This window comes from Spodoptera frugiperda, chromosome 10, assembly GCF_023101765.2.
Source record: "Spodoptera frugiperda isolate SF20-4 chromosome 10, AGI-APGP_CSIRO_Sfru_2.0, whole genome shotgun sequence".
Taxonomy (NCBI): domain Eukaryota; kingdom Metazoa; phylum Arthropoda; class Insecta; order Lepidoptera; family Noctuidae; genus Spodoptera; species Spodoptera frugiperda.
Window position 1 is genome coordinate 10,689,268 of NC_064221.1, and position 22,150 is coordinate 10,711,417.

A 22,150-nucleotide genomic window follows, 5' to 3' on the forward strand; every position below is an offset into this window, starting at 1 on the left:
ACAGTCTGAAACGGCCCAATTAAAATCTGCCCCGGCGCGCTTTCCGACCGTGTTGAAAAACTGTTCATTTTTCTCAAGGTTCTGTGGTTACATTAGCTTTTTAATGAAGTTTTTAACATTCTCTGACTTTCATTCGTTTGAGAATGGTGTATAGCAATTTGAAGAGCTTTATGAGGGAGATAGTTTTCTGACTTTTACAACGATTTAATCAACTTTACACTGTCATTTTTCTTTATAATATCAACATATTTCAACAATTTTCACTAAATCATCTCTTTGTAAATCGGTTGTGCACAATGAGTCGGGTGCTTGAATTCGAGACCATTTTCACATTACTTGCGGAATCTTAAAATTTCGGCTGACGGCGTTCATTACTTTACTCGCCGGCCGTTGGGGGTCGAAAAAAACGAATTTGGAGGAACCCGTAATCTGATGAAGGCATAATTTCATTAGACTGGGTTGGGTCGTAAAGCGGGCTGCATTAAATAAACTCGGGCCATGAGATCGTATTTTAAAGAAGTACGATCTTAGAGAGGGGCAGAGATTGTGGTAAGACGTTTTGTGGGTTTGTTGAAAGCAGTCTCGAAGTACAAAAAAGAGTGAACATTTTTGAAAAATGTAAGAGAATCCTGTTGAATACACAGACAATTGAGTTGACACCATCAAGTAACCGTATTTTCCTGTACTAAGTTAGATATAGCTACATAAAACCGCAGATTTTCACTTCCAAGTAAGACTATAGAATTAATTTACTTTACAATCAGGCCAACCTTTAAGGCCGAAACAACGCAGCAGTGACTATAATAGCTGGAAAGTAATTTGTCACGACGAGGAAGTACATACAAAGTCACATAGCGAGCGCCGTGTAGCGGGCGGACATCGCAACAGTCCGCGCCCCGTATCGTAGCGACGCGCATGCGCCGGTGGAGAGCACGTGTACGTTGTACTGACGACAAAGTGGGATTTTTTCTTAACGCAAAACGAAATGGTAGTGCAGATCACAAGAAAACATAAGCAAAAAATACCATTACCTCTCCTTCCTAGGATTTATTGTCTACGTTTTAAACTGATAATGACCAAAATCAAAATCATCCAAATAGATAACGTTCTGTATATCTACCTATCCATAATTAACAAAATGCACAGGCTCTATAAGAAAAATTAACGATGCTACTGTCCTCTTTAATAGAAAGTTTCTAATAATTGAGAAAATCTCGTACCGCACGTATAATGGAAACATTTCTCCACTACACACAGCGACCTGGGGATTAAGCGCTCGTAAAAAGGGGGTAGCACGGCAATAACGTCTTGATGCACAAACTCGATTTAAGCGCCACTCGCCCTCAAACTAAGCCAAACCTTACTACAATAGATACACAGTACAAATTCCTTTGCAAACATTTTTGGCAATGTTTCAATGATAGTATGACACATGTCCATTTAGTAAGACCTTCAGAAGTTCGGTTTGTTTGGCATTATTTCTTCTGTTATCGAGGGGAGAGTGGAAATAGTTCCGTATAATTTAGCGTGTTAGTGTCCCAGTGTTTACATTAGGGGGAGTGTGGGTAAAGTGGACTATCAGAGGACGGGACACACATGGCCGTATCGGTTTCCTTGTCGAAGGAGAATAAACAAAGTGACTATGATATACTTTGGTACACAAGGAAATGTCCTTAAAATTATGATTCCAATAGTGATTGTGCAAGAAACCTAAGTAGCTCGACTTTAAAATACAAGTACCTATTGGAACAGGTACATCATTATCTTGAGTTCCCACATGATTACCCAGCATGTAGCTTCGCATGTCATTATCACCCTCGCAGTATGTTGTAGCTATCGGCGCCACGATCAGCTCGCCCCGTCTACTTACATACGAGTCACCCCACGTAAATACTTTTCCTATACCACGACAGTTGAAGCAAAGAGAACAAAAATGTTGAGTTCAAAATATAAAAGTTAGTCTTTTGACTTTGAACTAGATTACAGACTAAAATTTCTGTCCATCATTCTAACATTCACCAATTTAAACAAACCTCAGCTATCCCACAGAGTATAGCGAAATTGATAAAAAAGTCCTCCCCACAACTTGTGAGAATATTAAAAATAGACTTCTTCCAGCATTCAGAAAATGTAGATATAACGAGATTCCCCCCAACAAGTTTCTTGAGCTAATAACAATTTCCCAACGCTGGGCGACTCACAAAGAAAGCTCTCGAGCTAGTGTAGCTACTCGCACCGCTGTCGGTACACGGAGCAGTAAATACTTGGCGGCGAGTCGACACGCCAGCGGAATACTGAGCAGAGTGCCTTTGAGCGGGAGAGTTACTCGACCAAGTCGGCGGGACAGTAGCCAAATAATGGAAGAACATACACGAGCAACACAATTAAATAACGCAGATTACTAACAGTGCCCAACAACTGACCACAATTAAACATTTTAAATAAAAATTTCAATACAACATGAACAAGCAACCCTGATGTGCGTAAACAAAAGTAAATGAAAATGTACGCAAACGATTGTAATTACACGGGGCTGAGCTCTTAGCTCATCATTACGCCTGATTACGTCTAGCTTTAAGTACAATTTGTCGTGTCATGGACGCGCCGGGCCAAACGCTGGGCGCCAACGATACGCCGGCTGAATATTGAGCGAAATGTTTCCTAATTGTTACTTGTACAAGTACCTAGTGAACTTGTAATTATGTTGTTTTACGTTGATTACTGAGACACTTCATTATCTGGGACTTTGTTAAGGGTTTTAGAAGAAGACGATTAATGCGTTCTTCTGTTTTATCAATTTCTAAATAGTTTACACTCAATAACGCGAGTCAACGGTTTCCATTGTTTGTAATTCATATCGCGTTCGAACGCGGCTGCGAGCAGTCCCCCCTCTCGTTAAAAGGGTAGACAGTACAAACTCCAACTACCTTCGTGCGTCGGGTTGTGTTGGCATACGTCGCGAACTGAAGATAACCGCCGGTTTAATGTGGTGCGCTTGTAATCTGTACATTGTGTGAGCTCTCTGTTGGTTTATTATCGCCTTGTTTGTTTAGGGGATGACGAGAGGTCCGTTGTTTTGAATACGAAGACTATACTAGTATAATACCCTCTGTCTATCAAATACACAGTTATGAATGTCCGAACCAATCACAAAAATGGAGATGTATTTGGATACAAACATCAATCACCAGCAGCCAATCTCAAAATAGAAAACAAGGCACGTTGTTCGGGATCGATCGTTGCATCAGTTGTATGTGTACGTATTATATCTACGGTCCCACGTTGGGCGCCAGTTCCCGGAATAACAGACAAGCCGAGGCAGAGAAGAGAATGCAACACAACTGAGAGCCTGCGGGAATCGAACTGTAGATGAATTTTAAAGTACTTTTATGAATTTAATTATAGTACTGTTTATTATATATTTACTTTTTTTTTCATACTTAAATGTAATTAAAGTTGTTGTATTTAGTTTGTCTTGTAGGTTTTTGTGTGTGTGCAAAGAACTGGCATAACAATCCTGTATGGTCTCTATCTGTGGGTGTTTAACACTAATGCGAGCTTGTGGTTAGCGCTTGGCTCGTGACAGCGCCGCTAATGGGCTCTGTGATATACACGACACACGAGCGAGCGACACGACGTCGACACTACAACTAGATACGTAAGTACGTGCTGAAGAGATTTTTATCTCTGTTTTCAAACTACCCGCGCTGTTAGATCCGACATGGTCTGCTTAAAGCGGGAAAACATTGTCATGTTGTTTATTTCAAGAGAAAATTCTTGGTAAGTAATTCGTATCTATTACAGTAATAATTGAAGATAACTTGCGACTTTTGTAAACAATACAATATGTTTAGTGGAACGACATTCATTAAAGCCTATTTAGCAGAAAATATTACTTGCACAGAAGTCATCTCTTCTTCCAATTGTTCTTCTTCTAAATGTGGTATCTTCTATCTAATCTTTTTAAAATTATCATGATGAATCAGAACCATCAAACTATAGTAGAATACGAACGAATCGAAACAATTAGAGAGTCCTGGGGAATGACGAACGATGCAGCGAGCGGGTCGCTGTACGAGCTATAAAAATAAACAGCAGTGACTGACGACCAATTTTTTTTTTTTTTTTTATCTAAAACGTTGCCCCACACTAGGATTTTCTCCTGTGTCGTGGGTGCGTTTACAAACATACATTTCACATACACATACACATACATATTCACATACACATGACACCCAGACCCTCCTCAGACTCCTCCTGACTTTCTGAGCTAAGCATACGCTTTGAGATAAATATGAGGAGCTATAAAGTAGAATTTTACTTGGAATGGTATGTTTCGTACAAATATTATAAAGACTTTTACTTTAAAACATTGAACTACGAAAGATAATGAGGTTGAATATGTTAGGAGTTCTCAGAAAACATATTTTTAAACTAGATACTAATTAGTACTTTTTAACTGGAAGTTATTTAGGTTTCCTAGAATGTATCTATACAAAATCTTCCATCCTAATTCGTCCATATCCGGATGTTATAGGAAAAGTTCCCTAAGGAGAAAATCAGTGAGTGTAAAAAGTCTTCCAATTATTTACGGAAGAATACCATCATTCAGGGTAAATATTCAGAAAAAATAACCTTCGTTTCCTCTCAAAATGAGTGGTAAATTGAATTATATTTTCCTGTCCACATTTTATTGAAACACGCTTTCCACCAACTCCGTAAAGCCACAACTTTATGCCCAAAGCCTGTTAAAAAGTGCAAAAAATCATGTCACTCACTGTACGGCACAAAGCCCGCCAGTCGACGTGGATCGAGCTGAATGCTTACTGCAATATTCATTAAAATCTTCCCAGAATAACTTAAACGTATCACTTTTTGTTAATTATAAAGGATAAACTTACGACGTAGCTTTTTATCCATAATTATTAAACAATAAACCTTTTGTTATTGAAAAGGATAGATATAAACATGAAAATTTGTCACCTATCTTAATAGTATGGCGGATCGATAGATTACGATAGTACAATAGCAAGCGTTGAATCTTTTAATGATCACTTAACCCTGTCCTTAGCGGTTGGCTACCTATACAAAATAGTTCTTTACTAAGGAATATTTTAAGTAATCATTAAATACCTCTGAGTACGTAGGCAGTGAGTAACATAATCAATGACCCTTATGCTCTATAGTACAATTCTAATCTGAATTGGGATGGACGATAAAAACTTTCCGAAAGCCTTCAAATAGCACCTAGTGAACTTTCCGAAAACTTCCAATACCACCTATTTACCTATCCGACTAGACCTCTTATGTGATCACTCGGATAACGAAGCTGCCAATTATATAATACAGACATACAGACATACAATAATAGTAGACAATATATGATATATACGAGTTGAGTCTGAGAGCCGTTCGCTGGCCATTGTGAAGCACTACATACATACATGCGTAGCTATAGATAGTTGATTGGATTGCGTTGTCTGCACATGTCAATATGAATGGGCAAACGGAGGGTCAATCATGTGCGTCGTCGATATAGTAACGGTGTAATACATTAATTTGATAATTTCATGTGATATGTGTATAGTGGCGGTGAGCTGTTTATGTACACAGGGGGGAGGTCGGTGCTGATGTTATGTGCGAGGCCAATTTCGACATTTACAGTATGTACATATATTATGTAAAATAATGATTCTGTTGCTGTGCATTGGGTAACATGCTATGTTCCTTGCTAGTTCGCTAATACTGGCAACTCTTCTAGTGTAACGGGTGTCTATGGACGGCGCCATGAGTTTAAACTTGAAACTAACATGATTTGTCCATACTAAATAGCGACTACGTAATTCTTTTGGATGACAATTTTTACAGCGCCTCTGCATGTCACTTATGGAACTAAAATTTGCCATACAACAATTTTAAGTCGTTGCTATCGAGTATTGATAAATACTATTGCGTTGAACTTACGGTAGAGGTATATACAGGTCAGAGATCAGTCTGCACGATTGCCCCTGTTCCATGAAAAATCCTGGCATTTGCACGTACTACAACTTGATTAACAAACCATTGCTAATGAATTATAGTTCCATAATATCACAGATACTAAAATCAATCGTCATCTCAGTTCTCTAACGATGTTCTTTTGAGAGGTCTGTGTGTTCTTTGTCAACAGTAGTAGTGGTGAGGTCCAGACTTCAAAGAGCCAGCGACAAGTGGCCGCGACAAAGCGCGGTTGCTATCACAAACATCGGCCGGTCGGTACAAAGCGACGCTGCACTCGAGACGGCACAATACGACTTCTTTTAACTTTACTTAGTCTATTGTACTATGTATTTTATTATAAGTCAGTTTGAACATCTACTATAATTGCATTTACTTTGGTGAATAAACATATAATAAAATCACTATACTATAGCAAGTACAGAACGACACACTCTCCAAACTTCAACAATCATTACATGCATTCGATTATACACGAACATCAGTTATTTGAGTGAACAACAACTTTAGAATTTTCAACAATACCTCGACTGATACATAATGTATGATCATATAAATTATTAGATATAAGTAACGATTGTGCCGGCTCGAATATAGTATCCAGAAATATCTAAACTAACTTTTCAACACTCGCCTATTTACCTATCAAGCCGTAGACCATTCAATACCTAAAGTGTTACATTAATAAAATACACTGTTACATGTTACATAATACCCATTTGTAACAAGCCCGTATGAAACAAGCATCATGTATGTATTAAGTTCGCCTTCAACTTAGTGCGGGTTGCAACAAAAGCGGGTGTAAAGTAACATATGACAGCTGCCCCGCGTTGGGCGCCAGTAACGTTCCGTACGATACAAACCGGCTATTGGGACGGACACATCGTGTCGGAAAAGTTAAAATTTTTGATGTGTTGTTTAATTTCATGATATAGAATACATGTGTATGATGTAATAAGAGTAATTTAATGTCTTATTTTCCAAAGAATTGTAAGCAAAGGTGAGTTATTTTTTATGGTATAGGCTGGTAAAATAGCAGACAGATCACCTGATGGTAAGTAATCGCCGCTGCCCATGGAAACTAGAATCACCAAAGGCGTTACAAGTGCATTTCCGGCCTTATGGACTTTAAGGCTTGTTGGGGAATCAGGGATTGGGAAGATTGGAAAGGGGGGTATTTAGGCCTCCGATAACCTCACTCACACAACGAAACACAACGCAAGCGTTATTTCAAGTCGGTTTTCTGTGATACCGGCCCATTCGTACCGAAGCATGACATTAATCATATTAAACGCACAGGTACTAAATAAGTAAATTGAAAACATAACGATACCAATTACACGTCTACCGTATACTACGTGGAAATGGTCAACAAATGGCTTGTTCCTGAATAATGTACGTACACCGTACATGTACGCCTGTACGTTGCTGTCCAGTCGTGGGAAGCTACACGTGTGTGCGAGAACATAAGACGGTAGCGAGGGAAAGCCCTTAAACCCTTCTTATAGTGGTCGCTACTAATCATAGAGCTGATGTTATGTACAAGCCGTGTAAGGGAAAATGAAACTTAAGTAGTTTAATTTAAGATATAAAATTGAATAACACTACTTTAATTGTTACTGTCGAATGTTGTGTAAAGTGCGGATTTTTTTATACAACTAAATTAAAATCTAAATGAGTAAGAAATAAGAACATTTTCCCATTGGCCACTTGATGAGAAGCATAATAAATTTACAACTAGCTAACTTTTTAATGGAACATTGCTTTACAATGGACGCCAACGCCATCTACGGAACAAAGTTGAACTATCGCTTTATACTGGCGCAAGTAACAGGCTAATGGAATTTTGTTCATTTCCTACTTATTATCAGAGTTACTCGACTAGGACGAAGCAAAACGGTGGATTATGGGTTAACTTGACAGTGATGAAATGACGATAGAGGATATTTATCAATTTTAATAGGAGCAATAAGGTTTATACATCTTGATTATCTAGGAAATATGAATCGAACCATCTAAAAGGTACAAAACCCAATTAAATACGTGAACAAAAACTAAACAGAACGTTTAATAAATCAAAATAAATACGTGTATCGTGATTAGCGCCAGTAGCTCGACCGAGGCAGTGGTGAGGCGAGCAAGGCGAGTAGTGTAAAGTTATTTCATGCATGTATCGGTATGTCGGCGCCGCGTCCCGCCCCGTCCCGCCACGCCGCGCCGCGCCCGGCGGGGAACGTTTGCGGGCACCGTTACCGGTTTCGTGGCTACGTGACTGTGGCCGGAAAATCGTTTTAAAAACTGATACATTTTCCGCTCACTGCTTGGGGTGGTGTAAATGTTAAAAATTATAAATTAAATCATGTATTTCGTAAAACGAATATAAATGCTCTAAAAACCAAATAATTCTTTACGAGTTGTATGAGTACACTTCATGTATCTCCGAAAATGCAATAATTACTGTATATATTTATAATATTTCACCGAACAGGACATATGAAATGAAAATTTCATTTTAATATCGAGAACACCGATCCCAACAGAATCACCTGCCCGGATTCACTCAAATTGATTCCGAGTATCGCAACAAATCCAATACATTACAAACATGAATATAATTGCTATAATACCATTGATACCGATATGTAAATACCGAATAGGTATATATAATACAATTTTCTGGAAATCGGTAAACGAATCTTTGATATGAAAACAAATATTTCGGTATTCTTATTATGGAATCATGTGATATACAAAGGTAAGGGAATCCATTGTTCCCGAGACGGGGAGGTTGACTAATTAACAATATCTTGTATAATCTGCGGCTGACAAATCAGGGCGGCGGTGGTGTGGGAGCGTGCTGGAAGTACTCCGCTAGCAATCGGCACGTCTATTGTGTACGGGCTCAGAGAAACAATACGCTCGATGACAACAGCGAAACGAGAGCGGGAAGCGGGACATACGAAAACAAGGAACATTCGAATATTTTTGTACTGATTACTTCCTTAGATCATCGTCGCGTCTACCTATTAATTTGTTTGTAACACGGAAACTACTAAACAGATTTTTATGGTGTATTCATCAGTTATTCCATCCGAGTGATTATTGAAGTCTACTCAAGTAAAGATTTGTTCAGTTTACTATAATTCGATAGGTTACTATGCCTTTAAATCAGTGCTTGGTATCAATAAGATCATCAATACAATGACCGTTCACTATACCAGAAGACATAGCTCCCAAACCTCTATGAATGGAGCCGCACCTCACCTCAGTGTTCGCAGCGCCACAAATGGCTTTCCAATAATCCGGGCTTTGACGCGGCTCCCACAGACCCTCAAATTAGTACTCCGTAGCTTCCTACCATTGTCCAACGTCCTCCCCGACCGACTTCTAATATTGTCGCCTTAGTATTCGGTATTTTCATTTGTGTTTAAAGTTTTGTTGATTACCAAAATGAAAAGGTTTTCGTTTATTGAGATTGGGGTGAGTAATTAGCTTTTATACAAGAAAATCTTAAAAAAGAGAAACTTATTGTTTGTTCTTTAAGAGATAATAGGGCAAACGAGCAGACCTGATGGTAAGCAATCAGCGCCGTCCATGGACATGCGTCACACCAGATTAATTCCCAATGATTTGTCAGTCTATTGTTGGTTGGCTCCGGCTCGAAACAGAAACGGGATGGTTTTTAGTCAATGAGAGAGTCTGACACTCCCTCGCCTCACTCGAGAAGGCGGAAGACGTCATCAGTTGATTCCCCCCCCCCCCAAAGCATTTGGGAAGAAAGAGATTGGGTCTTTATTTTCTAAATCTCCATGTCACACAATTCATAGTCTACTCAACTACTTCACACTTTACGCCACACCACTGCCGCTGACATATAGTAGCTGGTAGACATAGACATATTGTAATCAAACATAAGCTGTGTTCAAGCAGACTGTGTGGCCGCGGATCAATTCCGTAGCGCGTCACTTCCGCGCGGAATAATTTATAGCGGGGAGCGGATCGATGGACGCGGCGAGATGCGAGCGGTGAGCAACAGGTGAGCGACTTGTGATGAGGTTAGATCGTACGTGAAATTGGTATTTGTACTGGTTTTAAGCTGGAATGGCTAGTGGATAGCCTGGGAGATATAGTGCCTTAGGTATTGTTTTTTGTTTTTTTTTTTTTTTTTTGTAAAAATCTTGGCCCACACTAGGATATTCTCCAGTGTCGTGGGTGCGTTGCCAAACATACAATTTCACAAACACATGACACCCAGAACCGGAACAACAATCTGTGGATTACACAAAGATTTGCTCCGTGCGGGAATCTAACCCGAGACCCGTTCACGACAAGTAAGTAATCGCAGTTTATATTCTAAAGTTATAATATTTAACATGACACAAAAAGCTTCAAACAGAGAGGTGTGGAAAGAGGGTAGTGAGGCCTTTGCCCTGTAGTGGGACAATCATGGTTGAAATCTAAAGCTAATGTTACATTCTACCTTTAAATGAAATATCGTTCTCCTTAGACATTCCGAACTTCGTACAAATCCCTGTACCCCGCTGTCGCTCACCCCCGATACCACGACAAACACAATATACGCGAAACACCAATATGTAACGTTATCCAGACTTCCTCCCGACACACTCGCTATACCAACGACACATGCCACTGCACGACGCACAGGAAAATAAACCTTATGACACATAGCTCACAGTTGCAGCTTCAATGTGATATTATTTGTACATAGTATTGTATGAGAGATGCTATAAGAGCGCTTTTTGTTTGTTGCATTAAGTTATTACATTTCGGTCAACGTGCTGAAACAAAAGATACGTGATATATCTGCATAGTTTTCTACAGTACCTTGGTAGGAGAAGCCTTGCAATCAATATGTATATCACAAAGTAATTACATAATAAAAAAACCTCGACTTATACACCTTATACTTTTAAGCGTATCCAAATAACACTCAAATCTCAATCCAATCCCAACCACATTAAAGTCGACAATTCATCAAACCAAATAAAAAGTCTGAAAACAAAATATTTCCTAGAAAATCGCGTACAACACCCGGCGGAACCGGATTGCGTAAACACAAATCAACTTACAAACTCGGCAAGACCTTTCGTAACCCGAAAAAAATCTTTGAATTAAGTAATTTCCCTATTTTGTGAACAAAGGGTAATAAAGTGCTCGGAACTCTTACAAAAGACGGTGGCTAGGTGGATGGAGGGGGAAGTATGGGGTAGAGGGGACGGGTGTCAGCGATACCCTCGCGCACTTAAGATGGTGTATTGTTACCAGTAGGGTTCGTGTGGGGAGATAGATTAGGCTACGTAGATGCGATACACCGATGAAGAAAGTTTGTTTTCTACCTACACGGTGAAATGCTATGCGATGAAATAATACTGAAAGCAATACAATTTAGTATAACATTCATCAGTGCTTTGAATACTTACTATAAAATTGTTTGAACGTCAATTTAAAAAAAAAACACTCAAACATAATTAAAAAATTACATAGTAATATCAGAACAGTTATAAAATATTCCATTCAAAACATTATTATATCAACAAACAGCTTATCAAAGTAAGCAAACAGCCTCCCAGAGGCAACACCAAGATAGGTGTAAAACTCCCAACAAAAGTTATGGCACTTAGTCTTTGCCGAATCTTGGGTAAGGAGGGTAAGCACTTTATGGACATCCACAGGTGGTTAACCATTTTAGCGGCGATATTGTTATGCGCCATATTAGACGCTTGAGCCTTTAAAAGGTTCCGAGTGAAGACGGACTCGGGGTAAATACTGGTTTTGTATTCTAAGTAGGTTTTGTTTTTGTGTTTCCAGTGTTTTAGGTTACGTACGATGCGACACAAATTGTGTTATGTCGTATGTCGGTTGTTTGTCATGTACTCATGTAGTAACTTACTTGAGTAGGTTGACACGTTAATGTTTTATAGAGCTGTCATTACAAATATTTATAATGTTTATAATCCAAAATCACTCCTTTGTTTTTGTTCTAACGTCGAGCGTAGAATTATTGTAAGTTTAAAACAACATAATATCTGCTTTGATGATCTTCTCTTTTTGGAAAAACCTCAGTATTCCAAAGTCATCAGTCAATTATCACACGTTTTAAGTTAACATTGTTCCGACAGCAGCAAAAGGTCTTCGAAGAATTTAACATGTTTAGAATTTTGCCTGCCGATAGAAGCTTTTGAAGTCAAATCCTCCGCTAGCGTAGATCAACACGGACCGCGATGGCAGTAAACATTTTATTTACTCTTTATGCACATGAATGTGCACATAGGTGGGCTTAATACCGTAGGCATTTTCTACCAGCCAAACGTTTAGTTATTTATTTATAATCATTTTGAAAACAAATTAATAAATACAACAAATAAGTAAGTTTGTAATTACTGTGTAGTAGTAACTAACCTTGATCGGGCTTGTCGATCTTGTTGGGCGTGAGTCGCCGGTCGAGCGCGGCGGCGGCGGGCTGCTTGGGACTGTTGCGCTTCGAGCTGCTGCGGGATATCACCAGCGACTGCGGGATCTGCACACATACGCATACTGTACTTCAGGAGCGACGGGTACACGTTATATTAAGGTAAGAAGACAAGATGTTTGATCAAGCAAAATGCTACATCAAGCAAGATGATTGTCTTGCTAGATATAGCATTTTAACTTTGACACATTTTGAATTGTTAGTTGTGGCCTATGAGTTAGTTACTGTTTGCATCATGGTGTTAACCTTGCTTACATGCATATCTAAGTTGTGCTGTCAGATCATCATGATGATTCTATCCTTAAAACTAACAGCAAAATGTATTAGATTTACTACAGTCATTTGTTTGTTGGGACAAGCCCGCCACAATCTTCCAAACCGTTGCCACTCCTGTGAGCCAGGATGTACAGTAGATACAGCCATGAAAACATCGGAAAACTGAAGTCCGGCGCGTCCCAGAGACGTCTTTTCTTGCAGTCGTTTCATGAAGTATGTTAGTTCTAGCAGTAATAATGATGCAGTGAGTGGGTGAGTGAGTGAGCGAGTGAGTGAGCGAGTGAGTGAGCGAGTGAGTGAGTGTGTGTGTACGCACGAGTTTGTCGGAGCGGTCCCCGGAGGGCAGGCGCGCGATGGTGACGTCGGCGGAGTCCTCGGGCGGCGGCGGCTGCTGCAGCCAGTTGTACTCGCGCTTGTCCACCGGCACGCCGCGCCGCTCGTAGTCCTGCGCCTGCGTCCTGGGTACAATACTTCTACATTACTTATGCTGCTACAAATTAACGTGCTTTTCTTATTTAAGCCTTTTCACCAACTACGTTAACTCCGTAATGAGTAAAATTGCCAGTCATATTATGTTCTAAAACGTAAATTCGTATATTTAAGAAATATCTGTGTTCTAATACTTAACTACATTTAACTTATAGTAAAGGTAAAAGCAGGCTTTGAGCATCTAATTAAGTGGAATAAAGACAAGGATAAGTTACTTTGTACTTAAACTATTTAAGTAAGGAAAATAAAGTGATACAAACCTTAAACTTTCATAACAATCTAAACATACTACGGCATAATCGCCATTTTCTAATAATAATGAATTTTCAGTCCGCCTTTGCACTAAGAATGGGAATTCCTGAAACAAATGTATTGCTTTAGTATAAAGAACTATGATATTAAAGATATCCACGTAGACATTGTAGCCATCTAACTGGATTTTTTGTATAAAAGCTAGTCATAAAATCGAAATATGAGCCTTAATGACATTTATGCAAATGTTACATTGTCATTTTATGATACTTTCTGCCGCACTCAGAGATATTTAATGATTACTTAAACTATTCCTTAGTAACGATTTTGTATCACAAACAATTGCTAAGGACTGGGTGAAGTAACCATTAAATAACTTTAACGATTTTTCCATCGGTTTTATAATTAAGTTTTATCGATGAAACAAGTTTGAACATTTGGAATTCTTCCTTCGTCTAATGTCAATTTTATTCTAAAATTAAGAATTATTAAACAAGCCTCTCCTTCAGTAATTATATCGGGCGTCAACACTCCTTGACTTACTTTAATAGGTAGCGCCCTAACTCGTTTCCTATAGGTCTTGATGCCACAGAGGTGACAGTGGTAGTCGTGGGTATTATACACCCGCCGTTCCGGAGGATATCCGCCTAACGTTTCGTACCTGCACACACAAACATACATCATTAATTTATTTGATAACTTCATCTCGTTGATATGAAACTTCTGCATAAGCAATAAGTATCCTCATCCACGTGATATTAATTGAATTTGACCGGTGACTTAAATCTAACTATTATGTATTTTCTTATGGGACAAGCCCGCCACAGCCTCCCAAACCACTACAACTCCCGTAAGCCAAGATCTACAATAGATACAATTATTAAAACACCGGCACACTGACGTCCGGAGCGTCTCAGGGACATGAATAACAGTCTTGCATCCCGCATCGAAATAAATCATAAGAAATAATTAGAGGAAACGAAAAAAGCTATTATGTATGTATATTACAATAAATGTAACCAACTCACCTCCTCCACTGACTGAGTAACGAGTGGTAACAGAAGGTACAGACTAGTGCGGACCCGTCCTCGCGTAACTGCTCCGCGTTTGGATGGCTCTGTACGGAAACAACATGTCATTAGTATTATAGAAACATGATAGCATGGTTTTATGTTTTACAATTTATAGATGAGAGAAGAAGTGATGTCTATTTTATGCTAAATCTCATACTTATAACACTAACTTCTGCCAGCAGATCCGCGTTCTCATAGGATAAAACCTTATCACTCAAGTCACCTCATACACTGTCTGTATACCAAATTTCATGAAAATCCGTTCAGTACTTTCAGCGTGGTTGATAGACAAACATCCAAACAAACAAACTTTCACATTTATAATAATATTAGTGTGATTATAAGGTATGATGCCAAACTACAACAACCAACTGAAATAAATTGTGTTTAAAAATGAAAAGTAATTATGTAAGTACATAAAACAATATCATTTATCACATTAATCCAGCCAATAATTACAAAAGAAGTTCAACTAATTACGATGCGATGCAGATAAGGAGACATAGCGAAATTTAGTAAATAAACAACAATACATCATCGTTACACAAGAGATTATAAAATAAGCCTTTTGCTTTAGATTTTAATCTTAAAATTACGTAAATGTGGGATGATTAAATCATTATAATTATCTTGATGGTGAATCCTGCATAAACTGTTCATGCAACTAAATAACAATTTTAGCAAAACACTGCCTTGATAAGAATGACTGCATGGACTAATGATTTTATTGTGTACCAGCTGGCTTGGCAAACTTCGTACTGTCTAAAAACATTTAAACCTTCTGACTTTAAACCTTGCCTGGATTTTCACAAATAATTCATAGACCAAAATTAGCCAAATCGGTTCAACCATTTTCGAGTTTTAGCGAGACTAACGAACAGTAACTCAATTTTATGTATATAAATTGTATTTTCGTAATTCTCAGTGCGTATAAGCTCAGTCTGTAGCAAGCTAGTCCCTATTACAAATACCATAGCTTGTAAAAGTGAGTGTAACACTGCAGTACACTGAGGAATAACTTCAATTTACTAAATGAATGAATTCGATGTTACCCATTTACATTACTTTAGAAAAAAAAAATGTTTATCATAAAATAGATTTTGGCACTCAAAGTCAGTCTTTCATCACTTTTGAAAAGTCCAATTGAATTATCTTTGAGTGAAGTTAGGTGCTTATTCTAAGCTATACTTGTTACAAGTGTAGTGTACTAATCAAAAATATCAATGACATACAGAAGATACACTTATGAAACAAAGATAATGGAATGTATTTACCTGGTGTGTAAGCAGACAAGGGAAGTATGGCGCGTTGCCCTGCGGCTGTCCGTAGAGGATGCGGCCCAACGTGAAGTCGGAGTGCAACCCGCACAGGAAACAGTATATTGATGTACAGGCTGCAACAACATATTATTATAAATGCTTTATAATATTAGTATAGATGATAAATGATATTTATTTCTGTAAATAGGTTATAAAATAACACTTTTACACGTCAATATTTTAATAGCTAGATGAGGCCGGCATTTCCTATCCGACTACTCTGAGAAAAAATGCCAATGACACTTAACATACTACTACATCTTCATATCACAACTTCTTTAGTGGGGAAAATCATCCAATGACTTGTCCAGCCTTGAGCGAGGTGAGAGGTAGTGTCAGACTCTTACTAACTAAAAACCATCCCGTTCTTACTCCTGGCATTCGAGCCGGAGCCCCGGTAAACCTAATAGGTAGTCCGCAGCTCTGTATCAGTTCATATCACAGCTGAACTTAGATATATACACCCGGAACACTAGGGGAGTCACAAGTGCGTTGTCGGCCTTTTGGGAGGGTTGAGAATTTGAAGATAGGAGATGACGGAGGGAGAATTGAGCCTCCGATAACCTCCCACACAATGAAACACAACACAAGGCATTCTTAACAAAGTATCACAAAGTAACAGACGTTCAATCTTATTTATATTAATAACTATTTGTACGTACAAGTCTTTTCGATCGTCCATTCAGCTTCATCCGTAGATACTATTTTTCTTTTGATTTTTAACTTCATTTTAACTGTTTCTTCTTGCGTCGTCATTTTGTGCCGCTAAACTACTGATGTACGGTAGTAGTATATTTTTTAACTAGTAATTGACAAGTATTTTCTACCATCAATGAAATATTATAACTGTCAATACGTCAGTGACACGTTTCGTTATACGATCAATTTATTATGTACTGTTTTTATGTTACTTAATCCAATACTTAGCAATTGTTTTCGGTTCAAAATCACTACGGAATAATTTAAGAAATCACTAAATGTCTCTGAGTATGATAGTTTGTTACTAAAATTTATTTTTTTCTCTTATTAGAAGACTGATATGGTTTAAAGCGTACATTACACACTATAATCGCAGCTGTTAAAAATATTGCATACTCATTGCACATTAGTCAGTAATTGTTTTACCAATTTGTCGAAGCACCTCCTAAATAGGTGTACCAATAATAATGCAATTGAACTTCTAATGACATTACAAATTAAGATAAAAAGGATAAGTACGTTTTGTTTTAAGTTTGTGGGGAACCCCAGAAACCAGTTTTTTTTTATTATTCATTAAGTTAGGTACATAAAGCCTGCAGTTAATCATAAATTAAATACTTTAGCGATAAATGGAATGACTTAATGACATCCATAAACCTCTGTCGAATTATATCAATATTTTGATGTTATTTCAGCTTGCGTTTATATGATTGTGTTGGGCATTATTTATTATTATTTATTAATGTACATTGTATAGTGTTTACCATGTCGTTTGTTATGCAATGTTTCTTTAGGCTACGAGTCCCGCAATGGCTCGAAACTAGTCGAGTTACCATGAAAAATATTTACGTATGTAAAATATAATAATTAATTTACATTATCTAATAGTTTTTTCTGATGCATAATAATATGTTTCTTCAAGACTTATTCAGTTGCTTCATAATAAGACTGAATAGTTTTCTAACATTTTAACGGATTAAAAGGTTAAACATTTACTGTTTAGATTATAGTTATATGTATTTGTTAGTGTAGTACAATAAATAATAATAAAGTAGTATTCTCACCATTATTACTAGCGACGGTCCGGTCAGACGTCGTTGACGGTGGGGTGGGGATGACGCGCTCGCCGTTCATGGACGAGTTCGCCGGGAGGGGGGACGGGATGCTGTATCTGAAACAAAATGCCAGTTTGTATTATTCATAATTGCAATGCCTCGTTGCTTCACTTAGCTAAGATTTGGTATTCAATGTTACTGAATTACATTTAGTTTAGATCTGTAGTGAAGGTTATGAGAGGCCAACAGTTCATAGGCTTAGGGTGTTAAGCTGTGAATGATTCGCAACTCTAATCATTTTATCTAGTTATCAATTTTACTAATTAATTTATAATCCTTTCATCATCCACTTGGGAGCCCACAAAACCACCTTCTAATCAAAAAGTATCTATTCAAGAGCTGTAATTTTATTTTACCAGGGGCCTTAGTTTGCTATTACAATTGTGTCAGAATAGTCGATCACTGAACAGTGCAAGAGGGACGGAGCTATGTAGGTTGTATAGCTCCGTCCCTCTCACACCAACCATTCTGACAGCTGTTGGTTAAAGTTGAAGACCGATAAGCAGCAGCTTATCCACGGGTGGTATAGTGACAGTACCTGCGATGCTCGAGCGGCACCCTCTCAGCGTCGAGCAGCTCCCACTGGCGGGCGAGATGTCGGACGCAGCGCGAGCAGGCGAGCACGCGCGTGCCGCGCGCGCCGGCCGCGGCCCCCGCGCCGCCCGCGCCCGCCAGGCACGGGAAGTGCATCGCGTGCGAGTTCATGTACTCCGCCACCGTCGACAGCCACTCCATGGACTGCTGCGGGAACAAACCCGCGCATACGTAGCATCTGTGCACAAACATACCAACATAAATGACAATCAATACAGTACACCGCCAGAAATCCCCCTCAGAACCCCGTCATAAGTTCTAATAATCATGGTAAATATCCCGTCATAAGTTCTAATAATAGTGTTAGTGACCATGTCAGTTTAAAAACTTATATTCCCCTCAGAGTTTGAAAACCATCGCTTTAACTTTTAGAGAACCCTAGCGCAAATCCAGCGAACTCCGTTTCGCCACCAATGTTAAGTTTTCTGAATTTTGTTTGCTATAAACCTCACGGAGCCCGAGACCTTTCCAACGAATGCAGAACCGTGGAAATCGGTTCGTGCGTTCTGGAGTTATAGCGTCAGGAAGGAAAACCAAACCAAAATTATTTTTATAGTAAAGATAACACCCAGATCTTTGAAAATGAAGAACTATAAATATATTTTGTAAGTTATACTATAAACCTTGGATATTGAGTACATACCTGTACAGTCCCATGCCATTTTCCCCTGACACTATCTGGCTCTGCGGACTACTCGATAACGCATTCGACGGCCTCTTATTTGATTGACTCGAACTAGATTTGATATCATATGGCTTAAATCTGAAACAAAATCATAGTCATGGAAGAGTGAACATCACAAAGCAAAAAGTAAAGAATCAAGGGATTTTTAGATGATAAGAATCGTCATCTGGTTTGAAGAAAGCATAGGTTGATTAATTAATTGGTATTGAAGACTGTATAGCTCAACTAAGCTGTTATTACAACTCTTCATAACAAAACAAAATAAAATTATTTAATAACATCATCACATTTCTCCTCCATAGATAAATTTTTAAATTTGCTGTATTGCAGATGGCGTTGTAATCACTTTTGGGGAGATATTAATACAAAATGACGCAGTATGGTGATATACCTTACCTAATATTGTTAGTGTGTGTGTTATTGTGCGCGGCGTTGGGCTCGCCGTTTTCTCCGTACGCCGGGTACTTGTGGGGGATACTTTTGTAACACGACGCACATATTTGTACCATGCCTGTAACGTCAACGCTTGTTAAGTCTTTGACTGCCAATTGAAAACTGTTGAAGGCAAATCCTCCACTAACGTCGGTCACCGGTGACCACCACGGCGTTTAAATTGTTAACAAACAACATCAACAGACCGTGGCCGTCCCTTGATGGACCGTGGGTCTCTTCTTCAGATGAGTAGTGTGCCAATATCTTGCAGACGTTAGTTGCAGATTGCATTTAAAAAAGTTCAGATTTAACAGAGAATGCTGCTACCCTTTCTCTGTCAAATGTGTAGTCTTTTTAGTCTGCTCTTACGAAATCCGCGGGTAAAGTCAATATGCTTGTATTTACTAGATTAAGATGCGACTAATACGTTGTTTCGGTTTAATAATGAAAATTATGTGTATTCTAGAAGTAGGTACAGTTATTTTTCTTTTGAAAGATGGTCTTATGATGATTTTATTTTTAATATATTTTTTCAATGTTTTGTAAACTCAAACCGTACGTTGTATGTGGTAACTGATAACTGATAAGCAATAATAATGAGCAACTTATCTCCACAAATTGAATTGCGTTTTGCGCTTGCATTATTGACATAGGAATCCCCAGTGCATTACCGTCACTTTATGATTGAGTTTAGGTAAATACCTACTTGGAGATAAAGTAAAAAAAAATATTATCTTTCCTCTTCACTTTTAACACTATATTATTAAAACTGGTCGAGTGGCAAGCAAGTATTAAGATGATATTTCGGTTCTCGACAATGTATGAGAGCATCAAGTCTGGAAGGGGCATGGAGAATAAAGAAAATATATTACTAGCACTCACCTTGTGGACTAATTGGACTGGCATCCGGATGAGGTTTGAGCGTAGTTATAAAAGGGTAATAAGGTTCTCTCTCGGGGTTTGGACAGCAGTAGACCAGCCTTAGTTGTGAGCTGGGGGCACTGACCCCGCACACGTAGCAGACGAAGCTGGCGGTGGTGGCGGGGGCCGAGGGTTGGCTGGCCGGCCGTTCCAGGGACGGGGAGTGCGTGTGCGCGGCGAGCGACTTGTCGCCTGAGCTCGCTAGGCTTAGAGGCGACGGCGGCAGCAGTGACGGCGGCCGCGTCCGTAACGTGTAGACGCGCTCGTTCGCTGGCACTGCGCGCATCTGTAACAATGTGAGTGTGCTGTTAGTAAGTTTGTCACTATTTTGAACTTTGAAAGTTTCTTTGCTAGGGTTATTCGACCATACAACTTGTTAACAGTAGCTATATCTAATTTCAGGTCCATCTTTGTCTTGATCTTGATCTTGATCTTCATCTGAATCGAGATTAACGTATTCGATTGAAACTCAGATATATTCCGGTTCCAGCAGTATATCTAAGTGGGAAAGTGTATCAAACTCTTTTGTTGCAGGTATACATTTTTTAGTAGTCTGTAGGTAGCTTGTGATAGCTCAGACACGATAACAATCAAATTCAGAGGAAGTAAATTTTGGACATGGCGATAACTGTAGTTTAAAATGTCGGTGTAAAACAAAGCTCTAGAATGTTCGAGTCATCGCTAGAAGCACGTGCACATCGCCACGCAGCCGCCGAGGTTATCAGGGCAGATGGACCGCGCCGGGTCGCTGCCACGATACACTACACACTAATGAGAAAAACGAATCATATTTGAAGAATTTCAATACCTAAATCTTTAATTTTATTGTAAGTTTATCTTTATATTCTGTCACGTAAAGCCACTAGTACATTAAGCTGCCCCATAGTGACATTATGCCGTAGCTTCGTGCCTGTAATATAGAGGCAGACTTTGTATAAATTCGCATTTCTTTTATCGGTACAAATTTTCTTATATTTATCCCCGAAGAAAGTAGTTTTTGCTCTAAGCGTATTTTAATTTCTAGCTAAATATGTGTTTACACCCATTCATGTGTTTACTATTTCATGACATCAACATTACTCACTCGTCTTGTTTGTATAAAAACCGGTTTTATCAGGTTAATTCAAATTGCATACTTTGTATTGTGTTAATATTTAATTTACGACTTAACCTTGGCTCTGTAATTTTGCATTTGTTTTTGAAAGTGTTACTCGTATTTTATACAGATCGTCACCTGTATAAATATATTGCTCCTGTGTTTAATTAGCATACCTATTTAGGCTGAGGTGTATTTTAGTACCAAAGTATAGATTTTTTAAAGTTATTTTTAACTTGTACTATAGGTAGCCATACAAAGGAGCAAACTTGATCTAGTAATATAAGCAATTACCAAAAATATCCGGTTGACTAAAGATTATCTTTTGATAACAATTCTAACAAATCAATTGTTAGGACACATATTTTATCATGTACTCAAAAACTGTATTCAAAAGTAATGATGATCATGCAAAAAAAAACTGAAAAAGAAATGGGTACATATCTAGTTTTATCAAAATAAAATCTTTTAGTGCACTTAATCCGTGATAACGTTAGCATAGCAAATTAAAAAATCCATATATGACACGTTTAGTATTATCAGCAAGCAACAATCTCCGAGAGTCTAATTTCAAGATTATACTTTTATTTTAATCATTATAAAAATAAATATTGTGTCTATTTCATTATCTAGGTATGTTTACTATAAAACAGAATGTACAATTAGGTCTTATGATACACGACGGAAAGTTAATGGCAGTGATAAACCACTC

General features: G+C 38.4%; 1 protein-coding gene across 3 annotated transcripts in view; it reads right to left on the bottom strand.

Annotated features, from left to right (window-relative positions):
* Positions 1-22,150, bottom strand: part of LOC118277740 (uncharacterized) — a 138,039-nt gene that overhangs the window by 43,388 nt on the left and 72,501 nt on the right. For all 3 annotated transcript variants that reach the window (XM_050696143.1, XM_050696141.1, XM_050696142.1), the window contains 11 exons: positions 20,304-20,628; positions 19,386-19,500; positions 18,948-19,067; positions 18,249-18,482; positions 17,660-17,766; positions 15,852-15,970; positions 14,533-14,621; positions 14,048-14,165; positions 13,513-13,610; positions 13,080-13,221; positions 12,418-12,535 (listed from right to left, as the gene is read on the bottom strand). In XM_050696143.1, coding sequence (XP_050552100.1) covers positions 12,418-12,535; positions 13,080-13,221; positions 13,513-13,610; positions 14,048-14,165; positions 14,533-14,621; positions 15,852-15,970; positions 17,660-17,766; positions 18,249-18,482; positions 18,948-19,067; positions 19,386-19,500; positions 20,304-20,628 — 1,585 coding nt within the window. The remainder of the gene's footprint in view (positions 1-12,417; positions 12,536-13,079; positions 13,222-13,512; positions 13,611-14,047; positions 14,166-14,532; positions 14,622-15,851; positions 15,971-17,659; positions 17,767-18,248; positions 18,483-18,947; positions 19,068-19,385; positions 19,501-20,303; positions 20,629-22,150) is intronic.